The 19,461-nt window shown below is 41.4% G+C and overlaps 3 protein-coding genes across 5 annotated transcripts; 2 read left to right on the top strand and 1 right to left on the bottom strand.

The window, feature by feature from the left end:
- The first annotated feature begins 819 nt into the window (after positions 1-819).
- LOC135792436 (paired box protein Pax-6-like) lies at positions 820-16,157 on the top strand. 2 transcript variants are annotated; one of them, XM_065303066.1, is made up of 9 exons: positions 820-1,160; positions 1,911-2,033; positions 4,126-4,291; positions 4,363-4,543; positions 6,829-7,069; positions 14,255-14,416; positions 14,570-14,837; positions 14,903-15,150; positions 15,222-16,157. In XM_065303066.1, the coding sequence occupies exons 2-9, from the start codon at positions 2,021-2,023 to the stop codon at positions 15,305-15,307; spliced, it is 1,365 nt and encodes a 454-aa protein (XP_065159138.1). In that variant the 5' UTR covers positions 820-1,160; positions 1,911-2,020; the 3' UTR covers positions 15,308-16,157. The 2 variants fall into 2 exon arrangements, with proteins under 2 accessions (XP_065159138.1, XP_065159137.1); XM_065303065.1 differs by having other exon boundaries at positions 14,249-14,416.
- On the bottom strand, positions 9,673-10,988 carry LOC135792437 (uncharacterized). 2 transcript variants are annotated; one of them, XM_065303067.1, is made up of 4 exons: positions 10,548-10,988; positions 10,423-10,497; positions 10,075-10,365; positions 9,673-10,014 (listed from the first exon to the last, which is right to left on the bottom strand). In XM_065303067.1, the coding sequence occupies exons 1-4, from the start codon at positions 10,551-10,553 to the stop codon at positions 9,778-9,780; spliced, it is 609 nt and encodes a 202-aa protein (XP_065159139.1). In that variant the 5' UTR covers positions 10,554-10,988; the 3' UTR covers positions 9,673-9,777. The 2 variants fall into 2 exon arrangements, with proteins under 2 accessions (XP_065159139.1, XP_065159140.1); XM_065303068.1 differs by lacking the exon at positions 10,423-10,497.
- Positions 16,158-16,462: 305 nt separating the features above from the next.
- LOC135792234 (putative lipid scramblase CLPTM1) lies at positions 16,463-19,016 on the top strand. Its single transcript, XM_065302845.1, has 3 exons — positions 16,463-16,678; positions 16,767-17,257; positions 17,317-19,016. The coding sequence occupies exons 1-3, from the start codon at positions 16,586-16,588 to the stop codon at positions 18,521-18,523; spliced, it is 1,791 nt and encodes a 596-aa protein (XP_065158917.1). The 5' UTR covers positions 16,463-16,585; the 3' UTR covers positions 18,524-19,016.
- Positions 19,017-19,461: the final 445 nt, after the last annotated feature.

The raw sequence follows: 19,461 nt of genomic DNA, 5'->3' as shown, positions 1-19,461 counted from the left end.
GCAAAATTTAAAAAATTATAAAATAAGTTTTGAAATATTTCTGAAAAAATAATAATTTTGTAATAAAAAATTAATTTTTGAAAATTTTTGACAATTTTACGCACTAGTGTTTAAAATTTATACTTTAAACACGCAAATATCACTAAAAAACATTAAAATTTGGTAAGATTTAACTTTTATGCAACAAAACAATAATATTTCAGCACTAGAACTAAAAAATATTTTTTCAAATAAAAAATTAAAAATGCTTTAATTTTAATTTTGCTGTGCACTAGTGTGTAAAATTTATGCTTTAAACACCCAAATATCACTAAAATTTTCCAAACAACGATATTTCAGTACTAGTGCTTAAAAATTATTTAAAAAAAAATTAAAAATAAAAGAATGCTTTGCTACTTTTGCGCACTAGTGCATACATATAATATTTTACACACGCAAATTCTAAAAACAGCATTAAAACTATATTTTAAAAGCTCTTGCACTCAATATTTAAAAATAAGATATTTGTGTTGCGCTTGCGTACCTTGGCGCCTCCGCAGCGCCCTAAAAACAATGGTAGGGCCCGCATGAGCCGGTATTCGTCGCGCCGTGGCTCCCTCTGTTCTTTGGAAGCCCCTCACGCATGAAGGGATCGCATTGAGTGAAAATCGATGGGCGAAAACCAACCCCTCAACAAGTCCGGATTGGCGGCATGCACCACAACAGCCGACGCCGATTGGTCGACGCGGGTCCACAGTGGCAGAGGGATGCAGCGGCGGCGGGGCGCGCACACACCTCACGGTGGAAAGGTAGCGGGCCTTTGGTGGTGCGGCCGCGGCAGCCGCTCGCAGCGGAGCGAGCGCGTGATGCATTATCAGTCGGTCGCTGCGATCAGGTGCTTGAGGACGGAGAACGCTCTCCGCCGAAGACACACACACACACACCGGTCAAGCGACGACGTGAATACTACGCGCGCGGTCATCTCATTAGTGACGACTCATTAGTCGTTCAAGTGTCCGTCGCGCCGCACGCGCGCACCCAACCACGTTTCTGTGATAAATCGAAAGTACATCAATTGTCATCACGTTGCTTTTAAACACACAGTGAACGCGGACATTTTTTAAGTGTAGTGTAAATATTGTGAATAAACCACAAGAGCCATAAAGTCATAAACACACAAAGTAAGTAATTAATAATAAATATTTTATTAAACGTGGAATAAATCACGTTGATTTTGTGATTTTCGCTTTCCGACGGACGGGTGATAATGCGCGATGATTGAGTGTCCTGCATGTCCAGTTTATTTTGGTGTTTATGAGATTTTCTCTGAGGGTGTACATGGACCTGTAATGTGCAAACAAATGATGACACCCCACGCGCTTGTAATTTACGCTTCTTCCTTCCGAAGAGCGATTGTTGCTCGCGGGCTTTCAACAGTTGTTATGGGGGAGGTTTCAATGCACTCCGCTTAACTTCATTTTCATTAGTTGCCGAAGAGATTTATAACACTTAGAGACTATTTACTAAGTTAATAAATGTTGACAAATTGGCGGAAATTTAATTAGAACAAGAAAATAGAAGAAATTTGGGAAATAATTTTAGTTTTTCTGCGATAACTTTTAAAGTATTTAATTTATTTTAATAAACTCTTCAGGAATTTGTTTCTGGTTTAATTCTGCTTCTAATTAAGTAAATATTTTTATGATAAGATTATTTTATCAGTAGTTATAGATTATTTTAGTTTTTTTTCTGAAAAATTTTGTTTAATTGTTTATAACTTTTTGTTTAATAATATTTATAACAAAATTTTTAGTAAATTTGATGCGTAGTTTAACTAGGTATAAAATACTGAAAGAATTATAAAGATATCCTAAATAGTTTTTGATTAATTGCCAAAAAACTAAAGTTAATTTTTGAAAATTTTGTTTCAGATCAATTTTATTGAAGAAAAAGTGCAAAAAAATTATTCACCATTCTGCCGGCACAGCAAATAGGTGCCACGGTGGCACCATGGCCCACGGCCCTCTCGTCCGTGGACGACATGGCCCACAAAGGTAAAATAAAAAAAATTAAAATTTTCCGCCACAATTACGATTTATTTATAGTGTAACAATGCAGAAATTCATAAAAACAATTCACACATACGAGTAGAGAATGTCGCAGTATATTACAGGCTCAAAGAAGCTGTATTAGAATTGCGCACCATCGCCCGGACAGTTTTTGTCCGGCCGAATTCCCCGGCGTCGTAGATTATCGGCGCGCGGAAGCGGCGAATGCATCGCGACGCGTCGCGACGCCGAAAGTAAGGCACTAACTTAAAAGCGTGCGCACAATGCCGGCGGCGGATATAAAAGGCGGTCCGAATTCTTTTCACGCTCGCTAAATCGTCCGAACGTCGCGTCCGGTACTTTGAGAATATTTACGAGCTTTATACGCGCGAATAAAAAAACCAAGCATCCAAGTGCTTCGGACACACGCACTTCAATATCAAGTGTATGGAATGGACATTGTCTTCACTTGATATCAAAAAAAGTAAAAATTTAATAAATCCACGTCTAAATAACTAATTACTTACAATCAACAGCAAAGGAGCAAATGATTGAGTTGGTACGGAATGCGTGTGACACTATTAAGTACGCCGGGAGTAGTATTTTCGGTTTGTGTTGTTTATGGGGTTGACTTGCCGAGGGATGATGATCTTTTGTGCGACGCCGCTGGTGAATGCACCGGTAGGAGACCAGCAAAAGAGCCCGACTGCATGTAAGCGCGTTTGTCGAGGAGTGCGGAGACGCACCCGATGAATGCGAGAATGAATGAAACGCCGAAAGCGATAGAAAAGCGACACACACACCCACACACACCCTCGACATCTTCGCGATGTCGTGTGTGAATGCGGCAAACATCAGATTTAAATCTTCGTGAGTGTCGCGCGCACTTCACTCGCCGCACAATGCTGAAAAATCGTCAAGTGTTCACCTTTCAGTAACAGGATCCATTTGTCAATTTGATTTTCACTATTTCACAATAGGAATTGTTACAAAAAAAATTTTTTTAAAGAATATTTCTTTATTTTTAACTTAAAATATGATTTTTTGTTTGAAAATATAAAAATTGTTTGAAAAAATATTATTTTTGAATTATTTAGTGAATTTGAGGTTTAATATGGGTAATTGTTGTATTGTTAAATTTAAAAAAAAAAATTTCTTTATTTTTAACTTAAAAATTCATTTTTGGTTTGAAAATAAAAAAAATTGTTTGAAAAAATATTATTTTTGAATTATTTAGTGAATTTGATGTTTAATAGGGGTAATTGTTGTATTGTTAAGCGTAATTTGTAACCGTTGTAAGTAGAGTTGTATCGCAGCCAACACAAAACACGGAAACATGGAGGATAACAACGCGCATCCCTCTCGCCGGCGACGACACGGTCAGGCAAACACACAAAACGTGAATGGGCTTAATCCACGAGCGTGTCCGCACTTTGTATCTTCGTAACTTTCGGCATTTCGGCGCGCACATCCCGCAAACTGCCAACCCTCACACTCAGCGGTCGGCTTTGTGAATTTAGTTTGGCAAATAAGCTTAGCGGGAATCGATTTGCCAATTGTGCTCCCATTGAAAGCAAAAACCATAACGAATCACATTCGCAATGCTTGTCGTGTTCCTCTCTCCAAGTAAAAAAAAAAACATTTTCTGCATTGTTAACCTATACTCAACAAAATCAACAATATTTAATTTATGTCTTTATGTATGATTACAGGTAAATTACATACAATTTTCTAGCGATGATGAGTTGATGATAAATGATTATGTGTTAACCGAGTCCCTCTCGATCAGCGGTGCCGACTTTGAGGAGCGCACCCCGAGTGTTATCCACTTTGCATAATTCGAGGTGCGTTCGTTCGGTCGTGATTCGACTGCGGATCAATTGTGGCTCGGTTTCGGCGAGCAAGGTTTCGCGTCATTTGATGACGACATCGGACTATAGCTTGTTTATCACACCGTTTTGATTACACAGTTTACTACCGCTCTCAAAAACCCTTGAAAAAAAATAAATTCACTAGTCGTATCTTTGCAATTGATTCTTTTATTTGCCTAACACGTGCTTCTACTATTATTAACCAGTGGTGTGGTACTGTGACCCAGGTCATAGCGGTGTGAACCAGCTAGGCGGTGTTTTCGTCAGCGGGCGTCCCTTGCCGGATTCCACACGGCAGAAGATTGTCGAGCTGGCGCATTCTGGTGCTAGACCATGCGATATCTCTCGTATTCTTCAGGTCTCGAACGGATGTGTCTCAAAAATTTTAGGAAGGTGAGAAACATCGATATGAAAAATTTTCAAACAAAATTCATAAAAAAAATATCAAATATCGATGTTTATAGATATTACGAGACAGGGTCGATTCGCCCGAGGGCAATTGGCGGGTCGAAACCACGCGTCGCCACCGCCGAAGTAGTCTCAAAGATTTCGGGGTACAAACGCGAGTGTCCTTCGATTTTCGCATGGGAAATCCGCGACCGATTGCTGCAGGAAGGCGTCTGCACCAATGATAACATACCAAGTGTAAGTATTCAGTATTAAAATGTGTTTCAAGATACAAATTCACAACGAAACCCTCTGATGATATTGCGCACCCTCTTCGATTATGAACCCACCCTTTGCGCGTCGAGTGCCTTAGTACTAAATTGCTTTAAATTGATGTTTAAATATTTTTTTCGTGGGGGTAACCATCGCTACCCTCTAGAAACACCAACCCGAAACGAATAAAACCTAAATGTTGAGGTTATGTATCTATTTTCTTGTATTTTAATAATTCGCTTGTAGAAAACACATAAAACAGTATAATATACTACTATCCTCGAGGGTTTTACTTCATACATTATGCATTATTGTTTGTTTTATTATTGGATAGTGAAATAATGCAATGACCATTGGCTATGACTCGTATTTCATGGATGAATGAGTAAATTAGTTTATTTTTGATGTGAATGCTAAGAAATTTGACTATAAGTTACATCTCGAAGGTAAAAAGGAGCGCGCGTGGCGTGCAGAGAGCCCGTGGAAAACAGTTTGCAATTTTGCGGGGGTGGACTGCATTGATTGGACTGACTCCCAGCCAGTCAAGCGAGAGGAATCTGGTTTAAAGCGTTCGTTTCCAACGGCTCTCCCTCGCTTCTGCTCTGCTTCTCTCCCTGTTTCTGTGTTCGTCGCCAGCTGTGCGGCAGGAATCCTGAGTGTAACGCTATGAACGCGCAAAATATTTTTAGATATTCACATACCTATATCCACATCTATCTATAGTTAGTAAATTTAATCTTAAAACTGAGATTATCTATAATTCAGTTTTGTGTGTTTTTTTTTCATCGTCGGCGGTTGGATTTTTTGTATTAGTATTTAAATTCGGCGCATTTTGAAAGTTTTCGACAAGTACACAGAAAGTAATGCGCGAGTTAAACGGGGGTGAAACGCGCGCCCCGGGAGCGAAAAGTGGGAGGAATTGTGCTGTGTAATGCGAGTGGGGTCGTAGGCAGCAGCGCGTAAACACAAGTGCGAGGGGTGCATAGATTTACCGCGTGTTTGCCGAGGCTTTGGCAGCGCGGTGGCGGCGGCAGCGACGGCGGCAGAAAAGATCCGTCGTTTCCGCCCGCTCGATGATGCGCGCACTGGCTCCGACCGTGACTGTGACGAAAGCTAAGCCCTTCCAGCAACATCCTTGACCTAAAGTTAATATTGACTTATAAATTGTCACGCTTTCTTTCAACATTAACTCACCCCATACGCACACAACACAATAAAATAGTAATAAAATATTTAAACTTGGAAAAAACTATAAAATTTTATTTTTGACACGTGTAATACGCGTTTTAACATAAAAAGGAAACAATATTTTAACGGTTTTTATATCAGCGGAAATGTGCCGCGTGGCAGGACGTATGTTGAAAGGGTAGTAGATTTGCACCCCCGCGTAATGTGCAATAATCTCAGCGCGGACACGTGGCCGGCACGCGTCGTCGAAATGAAATTGAGGCATCAATTGCACGCGCCGGAAATCGCCGGATAACAATATCACTTGATGCGCACACTTGATAGTTATTAGACCGACTGTACGATGGCGATATCCAACTAAATGTTGTAATAATAAAACATGAGATTTTATACAACGATAAAATTTATTTGCGAATAAAATTTAATCGTGAGAAACTCAAGTTTAAGGGTAGTTTTTGTGGTTTGTAAACAATATCACCGTTTGACATATGTCAATTTATGTCAATTGAGTACTTCCTCATTCTTCAACATAAACTACCCTTAAGAGTCGAATTACAATAAAAACTTATACCTATTATTAGGACACTTGTAAGTTCATTGTTCAATTTACCCTCTACAGTTCATTGTTTGATTTTTAATTTTTATTAAAACTACGCTTAAAATAATATTTTAAAATAAATCAATATTTTACTCTTATGATTTTTTTGGCGAAAAATATAATACTGCGATGAGAAGATGAGGAAAAAAGAAATTATGAAAGGCATCGCAGGGGCCGGGAAGAATATGGAGCGCAACGATGCCATAATGGATGGATCACGGGGTCGCGTCTGGAAGTTTTTATTCATAACCGAGGCGAGATGCCAACGCGCAACCCGGGAGTCTCTGCCGGACGCCCCGCGGGTTTCTTTATTATAAGAATCTCTGCGATTCATTGACGACATCGACAGTCGTCTGCAAATTTTTCAATATCTCCATTTTATTCATCCAGAAAGATTAAAACTTTTCCCTTTATCTTGCGCAATCAATTGATGACATATGACCCTACTCCCTGGTTCTGATGATGATGATTGTTTGTCCATCAGGTTTCATCAATTAATCGAGTCCTTCGCAATCTGGCAGCGCAGAAAGAACAAACACAAGCGCCGCAGGTGTCGTCAGGGAACAACGGTGACACAGTCTACGATAAACTGCGATTACTCAATGGTAGTCAGAGTAGTTGGAGACCCTCGCCATGGTACTCAGCAGGAGGGAATAGTCCATTTCCATTGCAACCATTGAGTCCACCGCCGACAATTCTCCCCGATGATCTGCACGCGAAGAAAGGTGAGTTTTGGAATTTTTCTTTCGAGGGGTTTGCGTCGATAGTTGTCGCGCGCAGGACGTGCGAAGGCGATCACCTTCTTTTTGTGCGGAGGCGCGAAACGGCGCTAAGGAAGCGTGACGTCACGCAGGAGACGCGCTCGGTCTCTCCGGGGTATTGATTCTGTCCCCGCGGGGTCTTTGTGTTCGCAGACACCCTCTTTCGCATCCGTTATGCCTCCGCTTGTTTGTTGACACTTTGATTCGCGCTCCGATGGAAACAATCCGATAGAAAAACACCAAACAGAACAACACAAATATCATCCAGCAATAATTAAATAATAATTGTATTAATCCCCATTGCTAATTAGTTAAACACCGTTTAACCTTTTTAAAAATTTTGTTTTTTTGATTTTTTGATTTTTTGATGAAAATAGAAGCGGGAGCAAAAATCAGTCGTCTGTTTTGACAGTCGACAAGCCCAATGAGCGTCGAGAGAAATGTAATTATTACAAACAAAGAGGATTGCACAGTGCAGTGCACACGGCGCGCTCCCACCGAGCGCGAAAATTTTAATTAATGTATCATAATTTCGGACGGGATGTGACGGCGCCCGATTTAATTCGAACGTGCGTACCGTGCGTGTTTGTTGTTTTTTTCCTCCCTCGCTCTTTCATTCCGCCGGCGCCCGCAAATCGCGCGCCACACCAGATTGAATTGTTGCAACACAACAATCAGAGAGTAAATTGGTTAAAATTTTCCCGATGAACACGTAACCGCGGGCGCCACCGGCGTGTTTTCCATTTAGCGTATGTCGTGCGCAGCGTGTGCGCATTTTTGCGTTACACCCGACCTCAAACGGAAACATGTTCAACATGCGCATGTTAACAACCACTACCACCATCAGCAATAGCAGGAGCAGCAGCAGTTGAGTGATTTTTCTCTGGCAGCGTTTTATTCATGGCGCATGCCGGGACAGACACACAAAGATGCGCTGCTTCCATGAAATGTCACTCGCAGCACTTTCGTTTAATTTCAACTGATACATTGTAACAGTGGCTGCGGCACGCGGTTGTGTTGTCGGCGCCCGCGGCCGGATTAGTTATCAAAGAGATTGGGGGATGGTTTTCATGCGTGTACCTTCACCCAACACAACAAAACCGCAAATGTTATTTTGGTAAAGCAACCATTATAGAAGTTACTTGAATAATTTTCTTTAATTTTTAATTTCGGAATTCTTCAATTTCTAAAACATAAATTCCGGTTAGAATTTATTTCCGTTGAGTTCTGAGTCAAAGAGCACAAGCGGATATATTAAATTTGCGGAATTTTGCGGTTATGCCGAATCCGTTTCGGAAACTGTGTGCAAATTGTACACAATAAAGGCATAAGCCGAGATAACTTTACTCGGATTCGTCTTACAACCCTACCCTCACAGCACCCTCTCCAACCACCCTCAAACTGCTCTAACCTAACACATTTTGTATCCACTGAAATCCGAAAATATATTACTACTATACCACGACTATTGTGCGTTGTTAGTTGTTAAGTACAAGTAAAGAAATATCAAAAAGTAGCTTTTGTGTGCTTCAAAAGAAAGAAAAAAACGCGCGCTGGATTACACAGATCTAAGTTACAAAGTTGCCGAAAAGGGTTATTTTAAACACGCGGATATTTCGAAGCGTATTAGGAGTGCGGCTCGTAATCATAATCCGGATTACAGGCGTTTTACAAACAAGCGCATGCTATACTGCAAATTTACAAGCAAACAGCCCCCGGAGCGCTTGTCGAAGGAGTTGAAGCGTTCAATTGCGCTGCGATTCCATCGGCTTAACAATATGTCTTTAAGGCGGATATAGGTATAAACCGCAATGTTGGATTTATGCACTTAAAATGCATTCGCAAAACAATTCAATACGAAATACGAAATCGCTAAGTATTTATGTGTGTGTGGAGTAGACAACCCTACATACACATAAACGTCATTGTATTGTATTATTTCCTAACCCTTGTTTTTCATCGATCAATTTTATTCAAAGGGGTACCACCTACAGTTTGTGACTTTCACAAACCCACCTGATCTTGATTGTATCCTGTGGGAACTGCCTGCATGCCAACATTCCATTACACAGTCAATTAAAACCAAAAAACATAACATAACCTCCTGCAGAGACAAACGACTCTATGAGAATTAATCTCCATATAAATTCTGTGACTTTTAAGCACAATTACAGCTACTGTAACAGTTTCTACGCTTCTGTTTGCTACTGTTGGGATCATTGAATAGATCCATGTCAGATCTAGGTAGACTTGCAGCTTGTTGAAGCATGTTTTGAAGTAATTTCCCATTGAGTCTTCTTTTCAAACATTCGCAGCGTTTTGTGTTGTGTTCCGGTGCGGTTGAAGCGCACTTAAGATACCTTTCAATACCTGAGGTATAAAAGAAGAAATCAGTTTGATTTCCAAACGACTACACAACGACTCAACTGAAGCATGATATTTTGATACTTTCCTGATCGATATCTTACACTTCTAATGATAATATCGTGTAGGTATTTATTGTAATCTCTTCTAATGATGATGAATTTAGTAAACAAAAGGTTATTAGGTACAAATTGCTGTGATAATTGTCATTGATATGTGTATTTGTTTGCATTCAAGCGTGACTGGGTATAAATTACAAATAAATTACAGCTTAAGTTGCTAATTTTGATTTTGTTGGATTAAATTGATTATTGATAGATTTGAAAGTATGCATACGGGTTGTAAATGCTTTCAACTGGCACCGCCTGCAATTTGCTGTTGTAAATCGCAGCGTTTTGCTCGAAAACCAACTCTTCAGGTTCATCTACAACTTCAGGGTATTCCTGAACATAGGTTATGTAACTTTGGCTGCGGACTTGCTGGGCGCGAGGTACCACCAAGAATACTGGACGGTTTTTATTGGTTTCTTCTTTGATATTTTCAGCCTGGTCGAATTTAATTACTATTATTGACTTTGGTACATTTTTGAAGTGGATATTGTTTACCTGTGGTTCAAGGGTTGTACCTTCCTCGTCGTTGGTGGTAGTAGTTTCTGGTAATTCTGTTGTGGTGGCTTGCGGTTGTTGGTTGGTATCCGGCGGGCCATAACCCGGTGCAGGCGCACCGTACTCCTTCTGCGGGAGGGCAAATTGCGCCCCGGCGGGGCGATAACCCGACGGCGGGTACGGCGCCGCCTCCGGATTGCTCGGCTGCACGGCTTGACGCTGGAAATGACGGAAACGCGGCGGTTCCGCGTCGCACATCGCCACCACCACGATGATAGTCGCTAGCATTAGCTAAACAATAAATCATCATTAAATGCTTGAATTCTCACAGCCGGAAGTGGTACGTACATCCGCAATGGAGTACACTGTCCATTGCTCCACCTCTAAGTTTGATTTTTTGTGTTTTTGTCTTAAGCGATACTCCTGACAATGATTTCAATGACTTTTACTTCAAAAATACTAAATTTACTTACATTCATTTTAATTGTGATGTTGATTGATGTGTTGATAGTGAACAACTGATGTGACAAGTAAAAAACGTTGGTAATTTATAGTAACATTTTTTTATTGCTTTGAACCACTTGGCAATGACCCTAAACACGATTTTAATCCACTCATAACCTTTGCTGTGTTGTTACGACGCCATTTTGTGTAATGCGCTAACTTGACATTCAGCGCGTGGACGTGTTTAAATCCGAGTTAATGTCGCAAAGATCGAAATGATTGAAATAATGAAACTGACGCCGTGACGCCTGCACGTCACGTTGCGTCGTCGAGGACGCACACGGCGTTTTAGGTGAAACGCTCGCTGCATAATAAAGACGTCACGTGCGATTGCACCCGGACTGCGACGCGAAGTACACTCGACGGCGTTTAGCGTCAATGCACGCCGCGGCGCCGCCGCCACGCCGCCAACGCTTCAAGAGGTCAAACGTATAAAGCAACAACGTCCTCGAGCGTCCTCTCGAACGTGCGGCGGTGGCGCTTTTTGCCAATTTGAGGGTGTGCGTCGGGGTGAGCGTGCTTTTGATGCGGCCGTCGCAATGATACGGCCAGTTAGCGGGCCGTGGCCGTGTTAACACGACCGTTTAAAACTGTCCCGCGGGGGTTGTTTGCCCCCCGCAACCACTCGGTGTGCGAATATCATTGACTGCCCGCCGGCGCGCCACCCGTTTAAATCCCAATTTGTATTAATTAGCAATGCAGGCACGTAGCCTGCCGGGGCTCCTCGTTTGAGCACGTACAACGTCGAATTAATTCAATTACTTACAATGTCACTGGGGCGACATAATCGTGACTCAAAAGTGTTTAAACTAAATTAAAACGATTTCCATCTTTTTTTTGATTCGGAAATATTTTAAAACTTAAATTAAAAGCAAAGCCGGTGTTTACAGGAGACAAAATACAGTAACTCGTGCTTGCCGAGTTTACGCTCGTGAGTATTTTGTTGTTTCTGCGCCGGGTAGTTTGCCGGCAAACGAGGGTAGGATGGCATTCGGGGAGCGTGCACGTTTTCGTATCATATCTGCCTTTCTCGCCGCTGTAACAACGGGTGGTTGTGTGTACGTACACGGCGGTGGCGCGTATCAGATACGTGTATCTCTGCCCGGCGAGAAACGAACGAACGAACGGAGCGGCAGCCCCCTTTTGTCCCGATATTGAAATGGAATCATTTGACTGTAAGTAATTTGCTTTGGTACCCCAAAACACAGGCGCATGCAAAGCGAGCGGAGCAGAAGAGAACGAACGGAGCGTCGATGGACGGACGACGACGACGACGGCGGCGGCAGGCGGTGGTGGTAGCGGTGAAGGCGGCCCGCCGTCACAATATATAATGTTGTGCCGCCGGTGGCGCGCGGGCGCGCTCTCCAAAGTAACGAACGTCGCGCAGACGTCTATGTCGACATCCGCGAGTCTTTTGCGATCGGGAGTCCCGTGAGCCGCCTCCAACGGCTGACAACTTATTAGACGCGCAAACAACGCCGCTGTGACAACAGCTACCTATGGAATTACTCTTTGCCTCAACTAAAACCTATTAGAATACGGCGAATGCGGAATCTGACATTTTCGTGTCTTTGCTCACGTTCTGGAATTAAATCTAATCTGAAACACATTAACTTACCGACAGTATCAAAAGTTTCGCTTCAAATGAATGAAAATGAAGCACCGCCTATTTTATCAACCCCTAGATGGAAACGTGTAGTTAGTCAAACGCCTAGGTGTAAAAAACGGTTATAGCTGTCATGACACAACGCCATGATGCCCTCCTATTGCACGCATTTTACCGTTTTATATTTTCCACGCGTAGGGGAGGCAAATCAACGCCTCGATGCCCGAAAAAGCGCACGGCTTCGAAACAACTAAACGACCAAACGTGTAATTTGTAATCGAGGCGCTTGCTACCTCTGCTCACGTGGCATTGGCGTTGATAGGGTACTTTAAACTGTAAAACATGCCAACCCTCCAACTGCTAATTGAAATACAGCCGGCACCCATTTGCACATTTGACATAAGTATTTTATTGAAATTTTTCTTTCCTTCGGACATATGTAGGTAGAATATTCGGAGGGTTGACTAGGTACAGCTTGGAGTGGCAACTGATGTATGACGTTATTATATTCCATACTCGCATATATATTATGTAATGTAATAAAGTAATATGCGGGGACGTTTTGTTCGGGTGCGCTTGGGTGTGAACGAGTTGCGACTAATAAAGCGCAACTAAACGACGCCGAAGAGGGTTTCGCTTTCACTTTTCACCGTTTGTGCACGTCGATTACTATTGTTTATTGTGTGTGTCATGTCGAGCGCGTTTTGATTCTGCGATTTTATTTATGACGGAAACCGCTGTTCGCCAAAGTCAAGTGAAATATGAAATCTATATTGTTATGAATACCTACTACTTGAAACCCACTATACATGCGTGCTTGTTGGGTTGCCTATATTTAAAGAAATGAATTAGCAGTTAGCGTCGGTTAGTTTTGCTAAGATTAAACTACGGAAGCCGCCGCTTAACTTAAAGTGACGCAGAGAAGAAGAAGAAGATCTATTCGCGTAGGTATGTGTACACATCTACATCTCAATCTATGAATGCTTCCAAGTTTTGTTGCTCCCAGCACCAGCGAGGTGAGCTGATGTTGTTTGTGTGTGTGTGGGCGTGTATTGGAGCGCGCTATCCGCATCGCGTCGCGACGCCGGCGGAGAGTCGCGCACGCTTTCGCCCCCTCCGAGAGATAAGACATCCCGATCTGCGTTACGGCAACAAACGCAGCCAGCCAGAAACGAGCGATAAGGACCTTTTCGGTGCGCGCCATGGCCGCACGTAACCGTCTACGCCGCTTTCGCGCGTTGTTGGCGCAAAGCGCGCCGAGGGATGATACGCCGCCACACCGCCGCCGCCGCCGCCACCCGCCAGCCGTGCACCACACCGTTGGCATTTTACTTTCACGTCGCGCTACCATTTTATACATTTGCGTGCCACAACCGAATTTGCTCGGCAAACATTTATTTTATCATCTTCTTCTCCACGCTCCGCTTTTCTTCGTGTGGCGCTAAAGCCTTGGGACGTAAATAGATTCATCGATACTACACCCCTATAAAATCTAATATTGTAGGTGCATTTTTAAAGCTTAAAATTGCCGTTACACGAACATTAATCTATTAACAAAGCGGCATATGCAACGCAAGTACTTTTTTTCCTCTCTCTCTCTTCGGAGCGCGCACACACCGAAAATTTTGTTATTAACGCGTCAGTGAGCGATAAATAAATTCCAAAATGGTCCCTCGCCATGAGGGTTGACGGGGACGGGGGATGCTAAATACGTTTGACATGCCGTGGTCTTTTTCTAACACGCCTGGTGATTTTTTCTTCTTTTCAATTATTTCGGCACAATCTATACGTTTTCGCTCGAGTGCATTGCTTGAAAACATTTTTTGTGTCCTGAACATGCGGACGTTTAGCTGTTGCGAGCAAATCCGAATCAACACATGTCTACCAGTCTACCTCGACTGTGTTTCGTCTATTTTATGATAAATAGCCATGGCCAAGCGTTTTATCACGATGTTATGGAAGCTTTGTTGTATCATGGCACGCGGTAGACTTCCAAACATTAAAATAGAATAGAATATTACACAAAACACGTGTTTCGAAGACAAATGTTTCGTCTTGTTGCAGTAACAGATTTGGACGGTTTGAATTCAGATGAGACCAACTCCGGTGACAATTCGAATGCGGGCAGTTCCGCTGGTCCTGACGACGATCAGGCCCGTTTGCGTTTGAAGCGAAAACTGCAAAGAAACCGGACGTCATTCACCAACGATCAGATTGATAGTTTAGAAAAGGGTAAGTGATCTCTCCGGATGAAAACCCGGATTATCAATTACACGTCCTTTTAACGCATAATTGCCGCGAAGATTAATGACACCGTGCAGATTTTAGCACGTCATTAAAGTCATTAAACGCGCAAGATATTAATTTAATCATTCGACTTTGTAGAGTTTGAAAGGACGCACTACCCGGATGTCTTTGCCCGGGAGCGGCTGGCGGCCAAGATTGGCTTGCCTGAAGCACGGATCCAAGTGTGGTTTTCGAACCGCCGCGCGAAATGGCGGCGTGAGGAGAAGCTGCGTAATCAACGTCGTGGTGCGCCAGCTCCTGCTGAACATCCTGGACCAGCTGCGTCACCACCACGTCTGCAGAGCTTCAATCAGACTTCTATGTATTCGCCTATTCCGCCGCCGATGTCAATTGCTGATTCATACAGGTATTTATTTGAAAAATGAAAATTTTAAAAATTTTAGGTTATAATTAATTATTGTATGTTTCTAGTGCACCGATGTCATCAATGGGTTCATTTGGTCATAGTGGTTTGAACACCGGCATGGGCCCATCCCCTGGCGCGTGCCTCCAACAAAGAGATAGTCCCAGCATGGGCGGCGCAATGGGTGGCTATTGCATGGGCAGACCCAGCTACGACCTCGGCATCGGCTACGGTTCGAGACCCTCACCTTGCAGCCCTGCCCAACCGTATCAAATGAACGGGCATCAGTACAACACCAACGGATCATCTTCCACAGGTATAATTACATGAAGCAATCACCTCGTGCGCAATGACCTAATCGATTATATTTTTTTCCACCACCAACAGGATTGATATCGCCGGGAGTTTCCGTACCTATAGCCGTGCCAGGCCAGCCGGACATGTCCGCTCAGTACTGGCCCCGATTGCAGTGACCTTGGTGGCCATAAGCAGATTTTTATAAGGACACAAAACCACATTATCGTACGGAGAATTTTCAAAATGATGTAAAACTTGAATGTGCATTATTAATATTATTGAAAGCAGATAATCCAAGATGGATGCCATTGTTAGATATGATCAATTTGAAAACTTGGCGTTTTGTTTAGTTCTGAGACCAAAATCCGTATTTTTTTGTTAGTATTTAAATGAGAAGATGAATAATTTTAGTAGCAATATTAAATTATTACGTAATATTTATAAAAAGAAAATGATCAGTGTATTTGTGACTGACGTTTGAGTTGATTCAATCCAAAGAATACGATTTTGTAACATAATCCTCGACTTGATCCTCATTAAATGAATGTGTGTTAATTTTATCAGATAGTACCTACACGCTTTGAATAAGCAAAATGAAGCACACTGTAAATAAAAATCTTTGTCGATTACATTTGCGCTGCGTTCAGCACATTCGAGGAGCAGTTTGGCGATATGATATGTATAGATATGAGAAAATGATTGTAGATATAAACACATATCTTATTATTAAAAGTATGAGCAGTATGTCTCCCATGTTTGACCACGTTTCCATTGTTTCGAAATTGGCACCAAGATGACATTTTAACGGCCGCATTTATTTATTTTTGTTCACTAATGTTTGTGTGATGTGGATTCAGATTGTTTCAATTGATTTTAATGTGTATAGATGAAGACATTGCAGAATTCTGCAACAGAGCAATGATAATTTTCTATGTCCAATTTATTGTCATTCATTATAACGCAATCGAATCATTTGTATCGATGTAAAATTATTTCAATCAAATACAAATACAAATTACTACATTATTTATTGTCTATTTTTTCTTCAACAAGTTTTTATCACTAATTATTTATTTATTAACAGTGCATATTAGTTGTAATAATATTTACAAAGAAATAAAGTTTTAAATCAAACAATTTGCATTGTACCTCGTTTTATATTGTTTTATAATGTATTTTTAATGTTTTCCAAGCAATATATCCATTTAAACAAAGTAAATATTAGTTTAAATTTAATTTATTTTAGATTATGGTGTGTTAACATAGGCAACCATCATTACGTAGTGGTGTCGTGTTGGATGCTTGCGACATCTCTCAATAAAAATAGTCCCCTCTTGCTTCATTCATGTGATATGTGATCGTCTGGTTAGACATGACGTGTGTGTTTTCCTAGAGTTACATTACGTTAAGCTGTGCCTTTGGATCGAAACAAAAATTCAGTATTCTTCGCAATAATGAGTGAAACGTCGAACGCGAATGGTTCGACGGGTGAGCCGGCCCCTGCGGCTGCTGCCGCCGATGGCCAGGAAGTCGCCAACAGTCCCAATGTAAGTAAATCAATAAGATATTCTTAATCAGCCATACAGGTTATCTTAGCCTTCAATGTCGGCTAATTAAGATGAATTATTTATTTAGGGCCAGCCAGCTGAGCCCGGATTGTTGAATCGCGAGCCCACCCGCATGGAGTCGGCGATGGCAATGATTAAATCACTAATTCTCAGGGCAATTATTATTTATTTCATCACATCATTCTTTCGAAAGCCAGCACCTCCACCAACCACTGGCCAAGGTGGCCAGGCCATAGTGACTGCAGCTAGGAATATGTTTGACAATGGATCACTGTATTCTTTACATGTTTATTTATCTGAACATGAGAAATTGTCAGATTTTACAAAAGCCGAGAGATTTTGGATTGAAGAAGGGTTGATGTATGGTGATTGGGGCAGTGGACCAAATGGAGATGGATCATATGTGTTTCAAAAGAACATTCCAGTCACCAAGCACATGCTGAACAATGGTTCTCTCTTTCTGCACACTTATGTTACCAAATATGGGGAGAGTCCTGATCCAAAATCCAAAAATTATGGCAAGAAATTTATTTCCTCATCATATAAACAACTTAATAGGTAAGTTATAAACCAATTTATTGTTTTCACACAATATTTAACACCAATGTATCTTCTAGATTTAAGAAATTAAAATCTACTGGCCGAAAAAACCTTCTAACTGGCGAATCAGAAGGTGAAACGGCCGATGATGGCAAAATTCTATCCCATTGGCATGAAAACATCACGATTAACTTGGTGACTGATCAAACAAATTGGCAATACGGCGGAGTGCCCGCCCCTCTCGACGAATACATCAAATTCATCGAGAATGGAGAAATCTACAAACCCGTGGTGTTTGTCAACGACTATTGGAACATGGCGAAAGACTACAAACCTCTCAATGAAACTTTCAGCCTACACATTACATTTCACCCATTAAGTCTCTTCAAATGGCAGCTTTACGCCGCGCAGAAGATCCGCCAACAGTGGAACTGGTTCCAGGACGACGTGGAGCAAACCGACGACGAACAGGACACTCTGAAAGAAACCCTGCTCGAGACGAATCCCTACCTCCTGGGAATCACAATATTCGTATCCATTCTGCATTCCATTTTTGAATTGTTAGCTTTTAAGAACGATATCCAGTTCTGGAATAACCGCAACTCGCTCGAAGGCCTTTCAGTGCGCTCCGTGTTCTTCGGAGTCTTCCAATCTGTCGTGGTATTACTTTATGTGCTTGATAATGACACCAACACCATGGTACGAATCTCGTGCTTTATTGGCCTTGGAATAGAACTGTGGAAAATTCAAAAAGTCGTCGACGTGAAATTCGAGAATAACTGGATCACCTTTAAAGACAAAGGTTCCTACGTAGAAAGTTCCACTCGTCAGTACGACGAGCTAGCATTCAAATATCTATCGTGGTTATGCTTCCCGCTGCTGGCTGGGTACAGCGTTTACTCACTTATGTACATGGAGCATAAAGGCTGGTACTCGTTTGTTTTAAATCTGCTGTACGGTTTCCTGCTGACTTTCGGTTTCATCATGATGACGCCGCAGCTGTTTATCAACTACAAACTCAAGTCCGTCGCGCATCTACCGTGGCGCATGTTGACGTACAAATTCTTGAATACATTCATAGACGATATGTTTGCCTTCGTGATTAAGATGCCCACCATGTATCGCCTGGGCTGCTTCCGAGACGATATTATTTTCCTGATATTTTTGTATCAGAAGTGGATTTACCCGGTTGACAAAACCAGACGGAATGAGTTTGGTTACGTCGAGAGTGAGGCTAACCCCAAGGAGGAAACCAAAGCAGTCGAGGACAAGAAGACCAAGTAGATTTACTACTTTGGTAGCTCTCGGATTACATTTGTTGCATTTTCTATTTGTATACATATGTAGAAGTTACCCGCTTAATTGTACATCATTATAAAATGTTATTGTAAGTGAGGGGAATTGCAATGCTGATCAAGATTGCATTTTAGTTAAAGCTCCAACGAAATTTGACTTTTAGTCTGTAAGTTTTCTTTATCGTTACATTTCTTTTGGAGGTGGTGTGTGAAATATGAATTGATATGTTGTTTTGTAACCGTATTAAATCAATCTAAAGCAGTTGGAATACCACTGCACATGTATTGGTGTAGAATTGTAAATATCTATACATCAATATGCCAAGATGTGCATAATAGGTTTTTTGAATATTACTTCTAACTGGTATACTTTGATACACGGTGCTGAGTCAACCTGCTATTGATATGTATTTAATTTATTTAGGGATGTTTTTGACATTGAATAAATGTTTTGGAGAATAAATTAAATAATGCAAATACCATTTATAGCCCGTGACGGCCAGACTTTCGTCATTTTAGGAAATTACGTTTTTTATTGTGGTCTGCAAAATAACACCCAGTATCTCCCGAACTATATGACTTTTTCATAGTTTCTCACCGCGGTGTTAGAGTTAAAGACTTTCCCTACGCGATGCATACATTTGCAACACCCTAGCACTTCTGAAAATACTCAAAAGTATTTTTTTTAAAGGAGGGTTTATCATAAAGTATGTAAATATGATGTAGAAAACACCCTGTATCTCGTGAACGAATTGACATTTTTTGCGTTTGTCACTGCCATATTAAAGCTCGAGAGTTCCTCTACGCGATGCATACCATGTTAATTTTCTATCCCTTTTAGAAGTGCCCCAAAACTCTCTTTAAAAATTGACATTTTTCAAAAAAATTATTAAGAATCAATTATCTCAGGAACTAATAGAGATAATC

The sequence above is a fragment of the Atheta coriaria genome, unplaced genomic scaffold (genome assembly GCF_025399875.1).
Source record: "Atheta coriaria isolate IRGN ID8LTWV9N9 unplaced genomic scaffold, Caltech_Dcor_3.1 hic_scaffold_5_pilon, whole genome shotgun sequence".
Classification (NCBI taxonomy): domain Eukaryota; kingdom Metazoa; phylum Arthropoda; class Insecta; order Coleoptera; family Staphylinidae; genus Dalotia; species Dalotia coriaria.
This window is presented reverse-complemented; position numbering and strand designations above follow the sequence as displayed.

Coding starts and splice junctions, on each gene's coding strand:
- LOC135792234 (XM_065302845.1), top strand. CDS start 16,586: ATGAGTGAAACGTCGAACGCGAATGGTTCGACGGGTGAGCCGGCCCCT. Junction 16,679..16,766: donor AAGTCGCCAACAGTCCCAAT/GTAAGTAAATCA, acceptor TTATTTATTTAG/GGCCAGCCAGCTGAGCCCGG. Junction 17,258..17,316: donor TCATATAAACAACTTAATAG/GTAAGTTATAAA, acceptor TGTATCTTCTAG/ATTTAAGAAATTAAAATCTA.
- LOC135792437 (XM_065303067.1), bottom strand. Junction 10,366..10,422: donor CAGTGTACTCCATTGCGGAT/GTACGTACCACT, acceptor TTTATTGTTTAG/CTAATGCTAGCGACTATCAT. Junction 10,015..10,074: donor GTACAACCCTTGAACCACAG/GTAAACAATATC, acceptor AAATTCGACCAG/GCTGAAAATATCAAAGAAGA.
- LOC135792436 (XM_065303065.1), top strand. Junction 4,292..4,362: donor GTCTCAAAAATTTTAGGAAG/GTGAGAAACATC, acceptor CGATGTTTATAG/ATATTACGAGACAGGGTCGA. Junction 15,151..15,221: donor CAACGGATCATCTTCCACAG/GTATAATTACAT, acceptor CACCACCAACAG/GATTGATATCGCCGGGAGTT.